We start from the raw sequence: 15,355 nt of genomic DNA, 5'->3' as shown, positions 1-15,355 counted from the left end.
TGGCCAGAATTTATCCTTTATTCTATTGATACTCTCTGCTCAGAGCATGTTTAGACCTTTCTGTTTTGACAAAGTCTATATCCTTCTAAGGGGGTTCCCTGGTGGCTCAGACAATCTGCCTGCAATGCAGGAGACACAGGTTTGATTTCTGGGTCAGGAAGATCCCCTGGAGAAAGGAATGTCTTCCCACTCCAGTATTTTTGCCTGGAGAACTCCATGGACAGAGAAGCTTGACGAGCTATGCCCCATGTGGTCACAAAGAGACAACTGAGCAATTAACATTTTCACTTTCACATATCCTTCTAATACCCAGGTTTTTAATGCAAATCTTTGTAATTTATTAATGGATTTGACTTTTTGAAATCTGTTCAAAAGGAAATCCTATGAATCAGGTAGACAATGAAATAAGATAATAATTTTTTTTTTCTATATGATTGTGGCTCATAATTGACTGGAAAGCAATTTCCTAAATAGACTTGCCAAAAACTGGTTGGAATTTGTGTGTAGAAGACAACTTTGAAACTTGTCAGTGACTTGGATGGTGCAGTGGTAAAGAACCCGCCTACCAATACAGGAGATGCAAGAGACGCTGGTTCGATCCCTGGGTCAGGAAGATCCCCTGGAGTAGGAAGTGGCAACTCACTCCAGTATTCTTGCCTGGAAAATTCCATGGACAGAGGAGACTGACAGGCTACAGTTCATGGGGTCACAAAGAGTCAAATATGACTGAGCACGCACTGACCTGGATGTGTCAATCTGCTCCAATTTTTAAATTATTCTCCACACTTTATAGTAGTATCTTAAGGATAACTATAGATAGAACTTGGTTCAAATCCCATAATTGCTAATGACTAACTATGATTTGGAGCTATTTCTAAGGCTCAGTTTCCTAATCTGTACAATGAATTTAATTTGCAGCACTTACAAAGATTAATTAAGTTACTAGTATTTTACCTAACTTGTAGTCAATATTCAAGAGATGCAAGCTAGATTTGTTTCCTATACCTGCTGTCACAAATGAACTCAAATCTAGTGACTTAAAACAATACAATGTGAAACAGATCACCAGCCCAGGTTGGATGCATGAGACAAGTGCTCGGGCCTGGGGCACTGGGAAGACTCAGAGGGATTGGGTAGAGAGGGAGGTGGGAGGGGAGATCGGGATGGGGAATACATGTAAATCCATGGCTGATTCATGTCAATGTATGACAAAACCCACTACAATATTTTAAAGTAATTAGCCTCCAACTAATAAAAATAAATGAAAAAAAATACAATGTATTATTGTAAAGTTCTATAAATCAGAAGTCTGACATGGGTCTAAAATCAAGGTATGGAGTTACATTTCTAAACACTAGCAACAAGCAATTTGAAAAAGAAATTAGGAAGAAAATTATATTACCAATAGCATCAAAAGGCATAAAATACTTAGGAATAAGCATAATGAAGGAGGCAAAAAACTTATACACTGAAAACTGCAAATCATTGCCAAAAGAAATTAAAGAAGACTTTCCAAGAAGCAACAGTTAGAACCAGACATAGAACAATGGACTGCTTCAAAATTGGGAAAGGAGTATGTCAAAGTCATATATTGTCACTCTGCTTATTTAGTTTATATGCAGAGTACATCACGGAAAATGCCAGGCTGGATTAATCACAAACTGGAATCAAGATTACTGCCAGAAATGTCAATAACCTCAGATATGCAGATGATATCACTCTAATAGCAGAAAGCAAAGAGGAACTAAACAGCCTCTTGATGAGGATGAAAAAGAAAAGTGAAAAAGCTGACTTAAAACTCAACATTGAAAAAACTAAGATCATGGCATCAAGTCCCATCACTTCTGGGGGAAAAGTGGAAACAGTGGCAGATTTTATTTTCTTGGGCTCCGAAATCACTATGGACAGTGACTGCAGCCACGAAGTTAAAAGATGTTTGGCCCTTGGAAGAAAAGCTATGACAAACCTAGACAGTGTATTAAAAAGCAGAGACATCCTTTTGCACAATGAATGAAACTATAAGCAAGATGGAAAGTCAGCCTTCAGAATGGGAGAAAATAATAGCAAATGAAGCAAGTGACAAAGAATTAACCTCCAAAATATACAAGCAACTCACGCAGCTCAATGCCAGAAAAATAAACGACCCAATCAAAAAATGGGTCAAAGAACTAAACAGACATTTCTTCAAAGAAGACATACAGATGGCTAACAAACGCATTAAAAGATGCTCAACATCACTCATTGTCACAGAAATACAAATCGAAACTACAGTGAGGTACCATCTGATGCCAGTCAGAATGGCTGCTATCCAAAAGCGTACAAGTAATAATTGCTGGAGGGGGTGTGGAGAAAAGGGAACCCTCTTACACTGTTGGTGGGAATGCAAACTGGTACAGCCACTATGGAGAACAGTGTGGTGATTCCTTAAAAAACTGGAAATAGAACTGACATATGACTCAGCAATCCCACTGCTGGGCATACACACCGAGGAGACCAGAATTGAAAGAGACACATGTACCCCAATGTTCACTGCAACACTGTTTACAATAACTAGGACATGGAAGCAACCTAGATATCCATCGGCAGTCAAACAGATAAGGAAGTTGTGGTACATATACACAATGGAATATTACTCAGCTACAAAAAGAATGCATTTGAGTCAGTTCTAATGAGGTGGATGAAACTGGAGCCTATTATACAGAGTGAAGTAAGTCAGAAAGAGAAATACTAGTACAGTATATTAACACATATATATGGAATTTAGAAAGACAATAACGATGACCCTGTATGCAAGACAGCAAAAGAGATACAAATGTAAAGAACAGATTTATAGACTATGTGGGAGAAGGCAAGGGTGGGATGATATGAGAGAACAGCATCGAAACATGTGTATTACCATACGTAAAATAGATGACCAGTGCAAATTTGATGCATGAAGCAGGGCACCCAAAGCAGGTGCTCTGGGACAACCCAGAAGGATGGGGTGGGGAGGGAGGTGAGAGGGGGGTTCAGGATGGTGGGACACATGTACACCCATGACTGATTCATGTCAATGTATGGCAAAAACCACCACAATATTGTAAAGTAATTAGCTTCCAATTAAAATAAATTAATTTATTTTTTAATGAAGAAAAAAAAGCAGAGACATCGCTTTGCTTACAAAGGTCCCTATAGTCAAAATTATGGTTTTTCCAGTAGTCATGAAAAATGACTATAAAATAATTTATAGTCATTTAGATGTGAGAGTTGGATCGTAAAGAAGACTGGGTGACGAATATTTGATGCTTTCAAATTGTGGTGCTGGAGAAGACTCTTGAGAGTATTCTGGACAGCAAGGAGATCAAACCAGTCAATCCTAAAGGGAATCAATCCTGAATATTTGTTGTAAGGACTGATGCTGAAACTGAAGCTCCATTATTTGGTCACCTGATAAGAAGAGCCGATTCATTGGAAAAGATCCTAATGCTGGGAAAGATTGAGGGTGGGAGGAGAAGGGGACAACAGAGGATGAGTTGGTTGGATGGCATCACCAACTCAATGAGTCTGAGCAAACTCCAGGAGATAATGAAGGACAGGGAGATCTGGGGTGCTCAGTCCACGGGGTCACAAAGAGTCAGACATGACTTAGCAACTGAACAACAACACTGTAAATGGAAAGACATTCCATATTTATGGATTGGAACATTTAATGTTGTTAAAAAGATATTATCGCCTAAAGCAACCTACAGATTCAATGCACTCGGTATCAAAATTCCAGTGATGTCTTTTGCAAAATGGATCATAGACCTAAACATAAGAACTAAATCAATAAAACTCTTGGAAGAAAACATAAGAGAAACTCTTCATGACAATGGATTTGGCAATGATTTCTCGGCAATGACACCAAAAGCACAGATAGCAAAAGGAAAAGTAGGTAAAATGAACTTTACAAAAATTAAAAATAAAGAGAGACTTCCTTGCTGGCCCAGTGGTTAAGAATCTGCCTGCCAATGCAGGGGACATAGTTTCGATCCCGATACATCACTGACTCAATGGACATGAGTTTGAGCAAAATCCAGGAAATAGTGAAGGATAGGGAAGCCCAGTGTGCTGCAGTTCATGGGATCACGAAGAGTTGGACACGACTTAGTGACTGAACTACAACGGAAGATTCCACATGCCTCGGAGTAACTAAGCCTGTGTGCCACGACTACTGAGCCCGAGCACTAGAGCCTGTGCTCGGCAGCTACTGAAGCCACTGCAATGAGAAGCCCATGCTCCAAAACTAGAGAGTAGCCCCACTCGCCAAAACTAGAGAAAGCTCATGTGCAGCAACAAAGACCCAGAGCAATTAGCCATAAAAAAGGACGAATTTGAGTCAGTGAAGTCGATGAACCTAGAACCTGTTGTACAGAGTGAAATAAGTCAGAAAGAGAAAAACAATTATCATATATTAATGCATATATATGAAATCTAGAAAAATGGTGTTAATGAACCTAGTTGCAGGAAAGTCTGGAGGCACTGATATAGAAAATAGACTTGTGGACACAGTAGGGGAAGGAAAGAGCGGGAAGAACGGAGAGAGTAGCATTGACATATATACATTACTTTGTATAAAATAGATAGCCGGTGAGAAGTTGCCGTATAACACAGGGAGCCCAGCTTGGCACTCTGTGATGACCTAGAGGGGTGGGGTTGGAGGAGGGGAGGGACACTCAAGAGAAAGGTGATATATGTATAATTATGGCTGATATGTGACGTATGGCAGAAACCAACACACCATTGTAAAACAATGTTCCCCCAATTGAAAAATAAATTAAAAAAAAAAAAAGACAGTGCAGCCATTAAATAAATAAATCTTTAAAAAAAGAAAATGAAAAGAATGAAAAGGAAACCCACAGAATGGGAGAATAATATTTTCACCAATCATATATCTAATAAGCGATTAATGTCAAGAATTTATAAAGAAGTTCTACAACTTTTTTAAAAAGCAGAAAATGAGTATTGGGGAGAAATTGGAATCCTTGCACATTGTTTCTGGGAATATTAAATGGGGCAGCTACCATGGAAAAGAGTCTTGGGTTTTCTCAATTAAATATAGAATTACTGTATGATGCAGTAATTCCACATCTAGGTACACACACACACACACACACACACACACACACACACACACAAAATGGAAAGCAGGGACTTGAACAGAAGACATACTTTCACCAATGTTTGTAGCAGTCACAACAACCAAAAGTGGAAATAACACAAAATATCCATTGGTGGATGAACGAACAAACAAAATGTTTTATATATATATAATGAAATCCTTATTCACACTTTAAAAAGAATTGGAGGTGATGGTGACAACTATGGCCGTGGTCCTGGTCATAGTAGTGAAGAAGGCTATGGTGATGTTGGACCAGAATATGGAAACCAAGGTGGTGGATATGGTGGCGGTGGTGGAGGATATGATGGATACAATGAAGGAGGAAATTTTGGAGCTAACTCTGTGGTGGTGGAAACTATAATGATTTTGAAAATTATAGTGGACAACAGCAATCAAATTATGCCCCATTAAAGGGGGTAGTTTTGATGGAAGAACCTCGGGCAGTCCCTATGGTGATAGTTGTGGATCTAGTGATGGAAGTGGTGGATATGGTAGCAGAAGGCTCTAAATACTCAGAAGAAAAGGGCTACAGTTCTTAGCAGGAGAGAGAGCGAGGAGTTGTCAGGAAAACTGCAGGTTAGTTTGAGACAGTTGTCCCAAATGTGTTAGAGGAACCGTAAAAATCTGCCACAGAAGGACCGATGATCCACAGTCAGCAAAGTTACTGCAACTTAAACAGGAAACCCGTCTTGTTCAGGACTGTCATAGCAACAGTTTGCAAAAAGTGCAGCTATTGATTAATGCAATGTAGTGTCAATTAGATATACATTCCTAAGGTCTTTTATTTGTTGTAGCTTTGTCTCTTTCTTTTCATTACATCAGGCATATTGCCCTGTAAATTGTGGTAGTGGTACCAGGAATAAAAAAATATCAAGGAATTTTTAACTTTAAAAAAACAAAAGAGAAAAATTTCAGTACATGTTACAACACAAATGAACCTGAAAACAGTATACAATGAAAAAAGCCAGATACGAAAGAACAAATAATGTACAATTCCATTTCTTTATACAAGATACCCAAATGAGTCAAATTCTTATGGACAGAAAATAGAATAGACATTACCAGTGGCTTGGGGCAGGGGAGTTTGGGCAGTTACTGTTTAGTAAGTCCAGAGTTTCAGTTTGGGATGATGAAAAAATTTCTAGAGATGGATAGAGGTGATGGTTGCACCACAGTGTAAATATACCTTATGCCACTGAGTTGTACACTAAAACCGGTTAAAATGGTAAATTTTATGTCATCTGTATTTTACCAGAAATTTTTTAAAAGGGGGTGTTTGCAGGGCTGTGTCCCTTTCTGGAGGCTCTCCATTAGAGTTAAATCAAGATGCCCATTCTTGTTGAATACTGATGTCATGGTCAGCACTCAGATTTGCCTGCAGTGCCAGCCTGAGTATTCACAGTGCCAGGGACTAGTTTATAATAGCAGTAATTGGGGATTAGTTTTAGATAAAAGGTCCCTTTTAAGACTTTATAAACAACCTACAAATAGGGAAACAGTGGAAACAGAGGCAGACTCTATTTGGGGGGGCTCCAAAATCACTGCAGATGGTGACTGCAACCATGAAATTAAAAGACGCTTGCTCCTTGGAAGGAAAGTTATGACCAACCTAGACAGCATGTTAAAAAGCAGAGACATTACTTTGCCAACAAAGGTCCGTCTAGTCAAGGCTATGGCTTTTCCAGTGGTCATGTACGGATGTGAGAGTTGGACTATAAAGAAAGCTGAGCACCGAAGAATTGATGCTTTAGAACTGTGGTGTTGGAGAAGACTCTTGAGAATCCCTTGAACTGCAAGTAGATCCAACCAGTCCATCCTAAAGGAAATCAGTCCTGAATATTCATTGGAAGGACTGATGTTGACAGTGAAACTCCAATACTTTGGCCATCTGATGCGAAGAACGGACTCATTTGAAAAGACCCTGATGCTGGGAAAGATTGAAGGTGGGAGGAGAAGGGGACGACAGAGAATGAGATGGTTGGATGGCATCACCAACTCAATGGACATGAGTTTGAGTAAACTCTGGGAGTTGGTGATGGACAGGGAGGCCTGGCATGCTGCAGTCCATGGGGTCGCAAAGAGTTGGAGATGACTGAGGGACTGAACTGAACTGAATTGAAAACAACCTGCAGCCAGGACTGTATCTTTCATGATGTGTCTTTCCCTTCCCCACCATCCAGGGTCTACATAGAGTAGGTATCCAGCAGGTACTGGTTGGATTGGATAGAGAAAGGTAGGAGTATAAACAGAAAAGCTGGTGGGGTCTCTGAGCCCCAGAGCCCCAGAGGAGGGGCAGCAAGCTGCTGGAGCCCAGGCTAATTATGATCCCCAGGAAGGAGATCAGGAGGAAGCAGGAAGTCCAGGGCACAGCAGGCAAGCCAGGGCATCCTTTCACTGTGTGATCCTGAGGCTGCCTGGACCACCAGTAACACAGGTAATACAGTGCCAGATATAAAACTTCCTGCTGAGTATAGAGTGAAGTAAGTCAGAAAAAGAAAAACAAATATTGTATATTAATGCATATATATGGGATATAGAAAATGATGCCTATGAACCTATTTGCAGGGCAGGAATAGAGATGCAGATGTAGAAAACACACTTGTGGACATGACCAGGGGGAGAAGTGGGATTAATTGAGAGAGTAGCATTATCATAGATATGCTACCATGTTTAAAAAAAATACAGCTAGTGGGAAGCTGCTGCATAGCTCAGCCCGATGCTCTGTGATGACCTTGAGGGGTGGGATAAGGGGGTGTGGTGGGCGGGAGGCTCAAGAGGGAAGGGCTATATGTATACACGCAGCTGATTCACCTTGTTGTTCAGCAGAAACTAACAACATTGTAAAGCAATTATACTCCAATAAAAAACAAATAAAACTTCCATCTGAGAAAAGATGAGATTTGCATAGCCTCTTTCCAGCCCCCAGCTCATGCCTCTTCATTTTAGTTTCGGATACAATCAACTCTAGGAGATGTCCTGGTCAAGAAGGGTGAGGGAGAAAATCCAAGAATGGCCAAGGGGAGATGGAACCACACTGCAGTTGTCCTGCCCTCTTTCCTGCCCACCCCTCCTCATCCATGGAACCAGCCGTCTGCCCACCAGGCCTGGAGGAGCTTTCCTATCCAAGACTCAAGCCATTATATGTAAGGTTCTGCTTTCAAGTGGCCTTTTATAGACCGCTCAAGCAATGGGTGTGGTGAGACAAATGAATACCAATGAGAAAGGCATGTACTTTGCCAAGGAAATTGAGTTTATTAGGTTACAAGGGAGGGTTGCTGGCACGTGGCAGGCTCTCTGGACAAGCCAAGAAGAAACAGTCCCCAGTGAAGGAAAGTGTGGGCAGGGATCATCTAGAGGAGGCCAGGTGAGCTTCTGGATCCCCCCCCCACCCCCCCCAGGCAGCTCCAACCATGCACATTATGTTTTCTGGCTTGTTTGGTGGAATGAACCAGGGCCAGGTCATAGCTCCAGAACCCTGGGCCCTGTCTCCTTGTTCCTCGGGGAACCGCTGGACTCTAGCGCACGTAGGAGTTGCAGGGCCCACAGCGGGAGCGGGGGACACAGGGCGTGCAGGGGGCAGCAGGAACACAGGGGTTGCAGGGACTGGAGATGCAGGGTGCGATGGTCTTGCCGCATGCATTGGTCGTGGCACAGGGATTGCAGGGCAGCCTGGAGAAAGGGAATGATATAAATTGAGGGAGGCCTCTGATGGAACCAGAGAGACCCCAAGAGTGGACTGCCCATTGGGACTTGACCCAACCTATAACAGAGAAGGTCACAGGCTCACCTGATACAAAGCTCACTATCAGTGTTAATGGTCTCCCTGTCATATGCTATCAAAAGTGCTGGACAGAGACACAGAAACTCTGGTCTCAGCTCCCAACATTGTCCATTCCTAGCTGATGATCTTGGATAAGTCACTAAATTTCTTCAAGCCCCAATCCCTTCATCCATGGAATGATGAGAATACTGATCCTGTCGGCCTCATGGTTAACTCTAGCGGCAAATGAGGTAGCATTTGGAAACATACCCTCTACACAGTATGGTATTACAAAATGCAAGAAATGTCATTGATCACATATCAATATCATCACAGTAGACTGCAGAGTTGGCTGTACAATTTCATTGTATCCCTCAAGCAGTTCATGCCATTTTATGTTTTAATGTTAACCACATTGCTTTCTGAGCTCTGTTTGAACATGTCTGGTGTGAAGGCATAATTTCCTCTCCAAAGTATGTAGTCTTTGCCTGGAGTCCAACTAAGAAGTACACCTGTGTTCGCATGGCTTCACCAAACACCTGCTCAGTACTCACTTGCAGTCCTCGCTGTCCAGCAGCCCCCGGTATGTGTTGATCTCACACTCCAGCCGGGCCCGCACGTCCAGCAGCACCTGGTACTCCTGGTTCTGCCGCTCCAGGTCACTCCTGATCTCCGCCAGCTGTGACTCCACGTTGCCGATCAGGCCCTGCACCTGGGCCAGCTGGCAGCTGTAGCGGGCCTCCGTCTCCGTCAGGGTGTTCTCCAGGGAGTCTCTCTGTCGGGGGAAAGGGGAGGAAGGTCACAGAGCTGCTTCTTAGTCACAATTGTGACTTCCAAATAAGTCACAGTCTCTAAGAGTTCAGGAGAGGATGGTCTGGAGGGCATCCCAGTGCCCCTGACTCCCTGACCTCACCTCCTCACCAGGAGTCTCATCAATACCCACCAGGTTGTGCTGGGCCTGCAGTTCCACCTCCAGGGCATTGACCGTGCGTCTCAGCTCGATGATCTCCGTCTGGCAGGACTGCAGCTGCTCTGAGCTGGACACCACCTGCTTGTTAAGCTCCTCAGTCTGAAACACCAAAGGGCAGAAGGCAGGCTCAGACCCCGCCTGAAGGGCCCCAAGGGGCCGAGGGTCCTGAGACACCACGTGCTGAGATGCTCACCTGCCTGATGTACCATTCCTCCACGTCCCTGCGGTTGGTCTCCACCAAGGCCTCGTACTGAGCCCTGGTCTCGTTGAGCACGCGGTTGAGGTCCACAGTGGGGGCGGCGTCCACCTCCACGTTGAGGCGGTCTCCCAGCTGGCTCCGCAGGGTGTTGACTTCCTGTGGATGCAGAAAATGCAAGAGTGATATTCAATGAAGAGTGGAACCTAAGAAATGGCACTGCTTGTTGACATCCTATTCATCTATTTCCTTGGAAAAGGAACTTCCAGTAGAACAGCTATGACAGCAGAAGATAAAGTGGTCTGTGTTCCATGTGTTCAGCTCCTTCCCACCATGACTGTGTCATGATCCTTGGATTCAAAAAAAATTTCCAGGGGTTTGCTTGGGGGCTATTCAAGAATGTATAAATGCCCAAATTTCCCAGGTTGTAGATTGGCTGCAGATAACCCCATAAATAAAAATAATTGGCTGTATAATTTCAGATTGTATATCAAACCATTCTTGCCATGAAGTAAGATGTTGTCATGACCCCTCCCAGGAGACAGAAGGAACCCTGGATCATTTTTTATCAAGACTTTGAAAGAATAGAGACTTTGATTCACCAGGACTGATATTTTGGCTTTGGGGAAGAGAGACGGCTTCGAATGGCATATCAGAGCAGTGCTGGGACTTCTACAAATCAGCAGCCAATCACAAGCCCAGGGAGGTGCCCTGAGAAACTAAAGTGATGCCCCAATTTCGAGTGAAAGATACAGCTTATCTGGGAGCATGGATAGGTTTCATCTCCCAGTGTTTTCTTTCATCATGAAATTTTGGTATTTTCAAAGAAATCTGAAAGATTCTTATCCCTGATTCCACCACCCCAAGTCACTAAAGCCGCCCTAGGCCTGAGGCTGAGTCATGCTTCTTCATTTCTCATCTCTGGTCTCACCTCCTCATGGTTGCTCTTGAGGCAGATCAGCTCCTCCTTCAGGGACTCCACCTGGGCCTCCAGGTCGGCCTTGCACAGGGTCAGCTCGTCCAGGATCCTACGCAGGCCGTTGATGTCTGACTCCACCAGCTGCCGCAAGCCCAGTTCTGTCTCATACCTGCACAAGGACAGGGTCAGAGCGGTAGCTAGCAGACCCCAAAGGCTCACAGGAATGATCTTGGATAACCCCAGTCACCTTGCCTTCCCCCTTCGGCAGTGGGTAGACCCAGGAGACAGAGACAGGGTGCTGGAGGCTCAGTCAAGACCCAATATTGATCCCCAAATTGACTTGAGTCCTCATCTACTTTTGTGCCTCCTTTGTTTGGTCCCCCCAATCCTCTGCAGAATCCTTCATGATTGATGGATTGACTGCTGTTCAATCAGCCATGGAAAACCCTCTACTTTCATGAGAGACTGAACAAAAGGAGTGGGTACCCATGCGAAATCTGAACCACTTACTTGGTCCTGAAGTCATCTGCAGCCAGCTTGGCATTATCGATCTGCACCACCAGTCTGGCATTTTCAGACTTGGCGCACAGGATCTGGGGAATGAGAGGTTGCTGGGTGAGGACTGGAAATAGCTATAAAATCATTAACTTCTTTTAAAATGCTTATAAAGCCATTTTGAAGGTAAAAGGAGGAAGCAAGCATCAAGATGGCCTAGATGCAAGAAACACAGTTCTCTCCGCCAGACTGAGAATCCTGGCGCATGTCCCCTGCTTAGAGATGACAGCAAAACCCCTCACCTTCTGCTGGAGCTCCTCGATGGTCCGGAAGTAGGACTGGTAGCTGGGGCACAAGAGGGGCTCCTGCTGCTGGCTCCTCTCCAGGATGCGGCTCTCCAGCTCCGCGTTCTCCCGCTCCAGCTGCCGCACCTTCTCCAGGTAGCTAGCCAGCCGGTCATTTAGGAACTGCATGGTCTCCTTCTCGTTGCCATTGAAGGAGCCTTCACAGAACCAGTTGCAGCTTCCCACGTTGGCAGGGATGTTGCAGGCCCCGGGCAGGGTGGTGCCACAGCAGCTGGGAGGCACGCAGGGCCTGGAGGAGCAGCTGGAGCGGAAGCTCAGGTTGGGCAGGCAGAAGTTGTAAGACATGGTGCTGAAGGGAGAGAGGTGTCCAGTTGAACACAGAGTCCAAGTTCTCCAAAGAGCTTGTGAGCCTTCTGCCTCTGTGGAGCATTTATACCCCATCCCCAGAGGGTGTGGACACAGTATGTAATGTCTTTTTTCTTTTTATTTTTTTCACTGCTTTTCAAATGCCCTTCCCTTCAATCTGTTATTGGCCTTCCTCAGAAGAGTCCCTTATCCCATAAATTTTTTTACTTGGCTTCCTGTTAAGTCAGAACTACTCTTCAGGCTGTGCACCCATGAAATCAGAGTCCTGTGGTAGACCTTCAAAGAAGCCACACGGTCTAGCCTGAGGATCTGCCCTTGTTAATTGGGAGTTAGTCCATCCAATGACATTCTTTTGTGTTACGTGATCTGGTAAAACCATGATCAAATTCACCTCCTGGCCCACCTGGCATTTCCAGGGAGGGACTAGGATTGAATCAAGGAACAAGTTGCATTAAGGGTCAGAAATGGGTTCCCTTTCCATCTGCTTTGAGACAAGAATCCTTCAATGATATAGCATCCAAGCCTTAGAAGACATGAGGTAGATGAGAATTGACTCGGGCTGCAGCCAAGAAGGATACACAACTATTTGTGTAATGCTACCTGCCTATCACTCAAAAGGACTGTAAAAGGAAAAGAATCTAAAAAAGAGTGGATATACGTATGTGTGCAGACATGCTCAGCCACTTCACTAGTATCCACCTCTTTGTGACCCTAAGGACTGTAGCCTACCAGGCTCCTCTGTCCATGGGATTCACTAGGCAAGAATACTGGAGTGGGTAGCCTTGCCCTCCTACAGAGGATCTTCCAGACCCAGGGATCAAACCTGGGTCTCCCACATTACAGGCAGATTCTTTACGGCTGAGCCACTGGGGGAATCCGGATATATGTATATGCATAACTGATTCACTTTGCTGTATAGCAGAAATGAATGTAATATCATAAAGCAATTTCCCTCCAATTAAAAAAATAAATTTAAAAAGTAATAAATTTTAATTGATTAAAAAAATAAAATTTAAAAAGTTCTGTAGAGAAGGGACTCCCCTGGAAGCCCAGTGGTTAAGACTCCACACTTCCCTTGCAGGGGCCATGGGTTCAATCCCTGGTCAGGGAACTAAAATCCTATATGCTTTGAGGTGTGGCAAAAGAAAAAAGCACTGTAGAGGCATTTTAAAGACAGAGACTTTGATAATTAGTTTGAGAATGAGAACAAGGAAGATTCTGGAAGAAGAGATCATTTAGAAAGAAGGCTGAGAAAATGCAAGCTGAGAAATCCATATAAATGCATTAAAACTAAGGAAGTCTCTGGAGGCAAGTGTGAGAAAGGAATACGACTAGGCTTGCAAAACTTTTCCAGTGAGGTACCTAGCCATTGTGTTAAAATAGAGTGAGTGGTAAATCTAGGAGATAGTCCAAAGGAGCCCCTCAAGCATGAGAATTTCATGTTGGCTTTAACAGAAAATGTTTTTAAATTTCCATTTAGACTTTCTAACGTTTTGCCCAATTCTCCAAGTATAATTGACACACCAGGAAGATGCATCGTACCCTTTCCCAGGCTCCCACCATCAGCCTTACTGGGTTACCTGCTACCTGGTTTAAGAACCAAAGGTTGAAGGTTCCAAGGGAGGGGGCTCCATGGTCATGACACTGAATCCAAGGACCTGGGTACCCAGGAGAGAAAACGAGGAGACACAGCTAATGGGAATTTTGCAAGACAATCTTGGAGTCACTGAAGGCACTAGAAGGTCTGAGGAAGGGCTGACCAAAGTTCTGAACATATAAATGTTGCACCACCAGGTACCACCTGCCCCTTGGGGAGAAGAGCCCCAGCCTCCGCTGTGGCTTTGGATGCCCTCCAGAGGCAGTTTTATTGACAGCTTATTGGAGTCCTTCCCCCCAGCAAGCTTTCATGATAGTATTCACGTGGTGCTCTGCTTTGTCTCAGATGAAAGGTCCTTCATCTACCCTCTCTCCAAGGCCATTATCACCACTTACTATAACGCCATTCAGACCAAAAGCTCCGGACTTATAATAAAATCAAAATCTCTTTGTTTTCCTCTAAGGCAATTAAAGGGGGAGAAATAGGTGGGTCCTGAGGCAAGCATCTCTGAGACTTCCCAGAGGAAGAACTCAAGGCCAGGAGCTCCTGTCTCACTCATCCAGGCTTGGGATGAGTGAAAAGCCCTATGAATCAGGCTGATGGGCATTTGCTCCTTGGGAACAGCACAAACCTGCTTCCCAATTCTTGTCAGCCTGCTCCAAAGCACTGGCTTTCCAGCAAGGCACCACAGTCCTGTCTTCCTCCCCACCCAGGGAGCTCAGACTAAATGCCATCAGCATCCTCCAAGCTCTTCGGTCTTATCTACTGATTGGCCAGTGCAGCATCATGGAGGCTTTAAGCAAAGGAGAATGTTTAGGTTCTAAGTATGAGAAGATTCAAGGATTGAGACAAAAAAGCGGACATACCTTGCATACAATGCAGAAAGAGCAAAGAAATGGGAAAAAAGGGAAGCAGGGAGAGATGTGCTTAATAAGAAAGATAAGAATACAAAGAAGAGGCAAGGAGGGAACCTGGAAGGAATCCTCAGAACCACAAAGTGTCATGTTGATCAGACGAAGTTAGCCTGTCTTCAAGTGAGGGAACCTGAAGGATGGAAAGCTGAGAAGTAACCAAGATAACATAAATGAAGGTACCGAAGAGTGGTTCACCCTGATGAGTGTCCTGAGAGATGTAAATGGGGACTCAGAAGAGATCTACAGACGTGGGACCATAGTTTCTGAGACTTTGGACAGAAGTGACCATGGTTGCAAGATGTCCAGACCAGAGCATCACCTCTATGATCCAGTCTGAGATTTGTTCGTGGCTGAGAAATGCACTGTTGTCTACATCCAGTCTGCAAAATGTCTAAAGGGGCCCTGATACCTGTCCCTGAATGATAGAGTTATGTAGAAGAGAAAGGAAGAAAGGAACTGGGGTAGTCACACCTGTACATCTTCAAGTCACCGTCAATCGGCAACCACAGAGAAGATGCAGCAAAGAACAGATTACACCTGTTACCTGCTGGCTTCTCCTGGAGATTCCTTTTTTCCCTGCAGAAGATGAAATGGCACAAAAATTCAGGAGGGAGACAGTGGACAGAAGAGCTGGTAAGTAAACAAAAATGCTACCATCCCTTGTAAATCTAGCTCCTTTCTTGCAATGCTTTC

At 44.1% G+C, this 15,355-nt stretch overlaps 1 protein-coding gene across 1 annotated transcript; it reads right to left on the bottom strand.

The window, feature by feature from the left end:
• Positions 1–8,655: 8,655 nt before the first annotated feature.
• Positions 8,656–12,130, bottom strand: LOC136148984 (keratin, type I microfibrillar 48 kDa, component 8C-1). Its single transcript, XM_065908759.1, has 7 exons — positions 11,783–12,130; positions 11,496–11,578; positions 10,998–11,154; positions 10,064–10,225; positions 9,844–9,969; positions 9,455–9,675; positions 8,656–8,809 (listed from the first exon to the last, which is right to left on the bottom strand). The coding sequence occupies exons 1-7, from the start codon at positions 12,128–12,130 to the stop codon at positions 8,656–8,658; spliced, it is 1,251 nt and encodes a 416-aa protein (XP_065764831.1).
• Positions 12,131–15,355: the final 3,225 nt, after the last annotated feature.

The sequence above is a fragment of the Muntiacus reevesi genome, chromosome 18, assembly GCF_963930625.1.
Source record: "Muntiacus reevesi chromosome 18, mMunRee1.1, whole genome shotgun sequence".
Taxonomy (NCBI): Eukaryota; Metazoa; Chordata; class Mammalia; order Artiodactyla; family Cervidae; genus Muntiacus; species Muntiacus reevesi.
Note: the sequence above shows the minus strand (reverse complement) of the source record. Positions and strands in the feature narration are given on the sequence as shown.

Coding starts and splice junctions, on each gene's coding strand:
- LOC136148984 (XM_065908759.1), bottom strand. CDS start 12,130: ATGTCTTACAACTTCTGCCTGCCCAACCTGAGCTTCCGCTCCAGCTGC. Junction 10,226..10,997: donor TCAAGAGCAACCATGAGGAG/GTGAGACCAGAG, acceptor CTGCATCCACAG/GAAGTCAACACCCTGCGGAG. Junction 9,970..10,063: donor AGGAATGGTACATCAGGCAG/GTGAGCATCTCA, acceptor TTGGTGTTTCAG/ACTGAGGAGCTTAACAAGCA.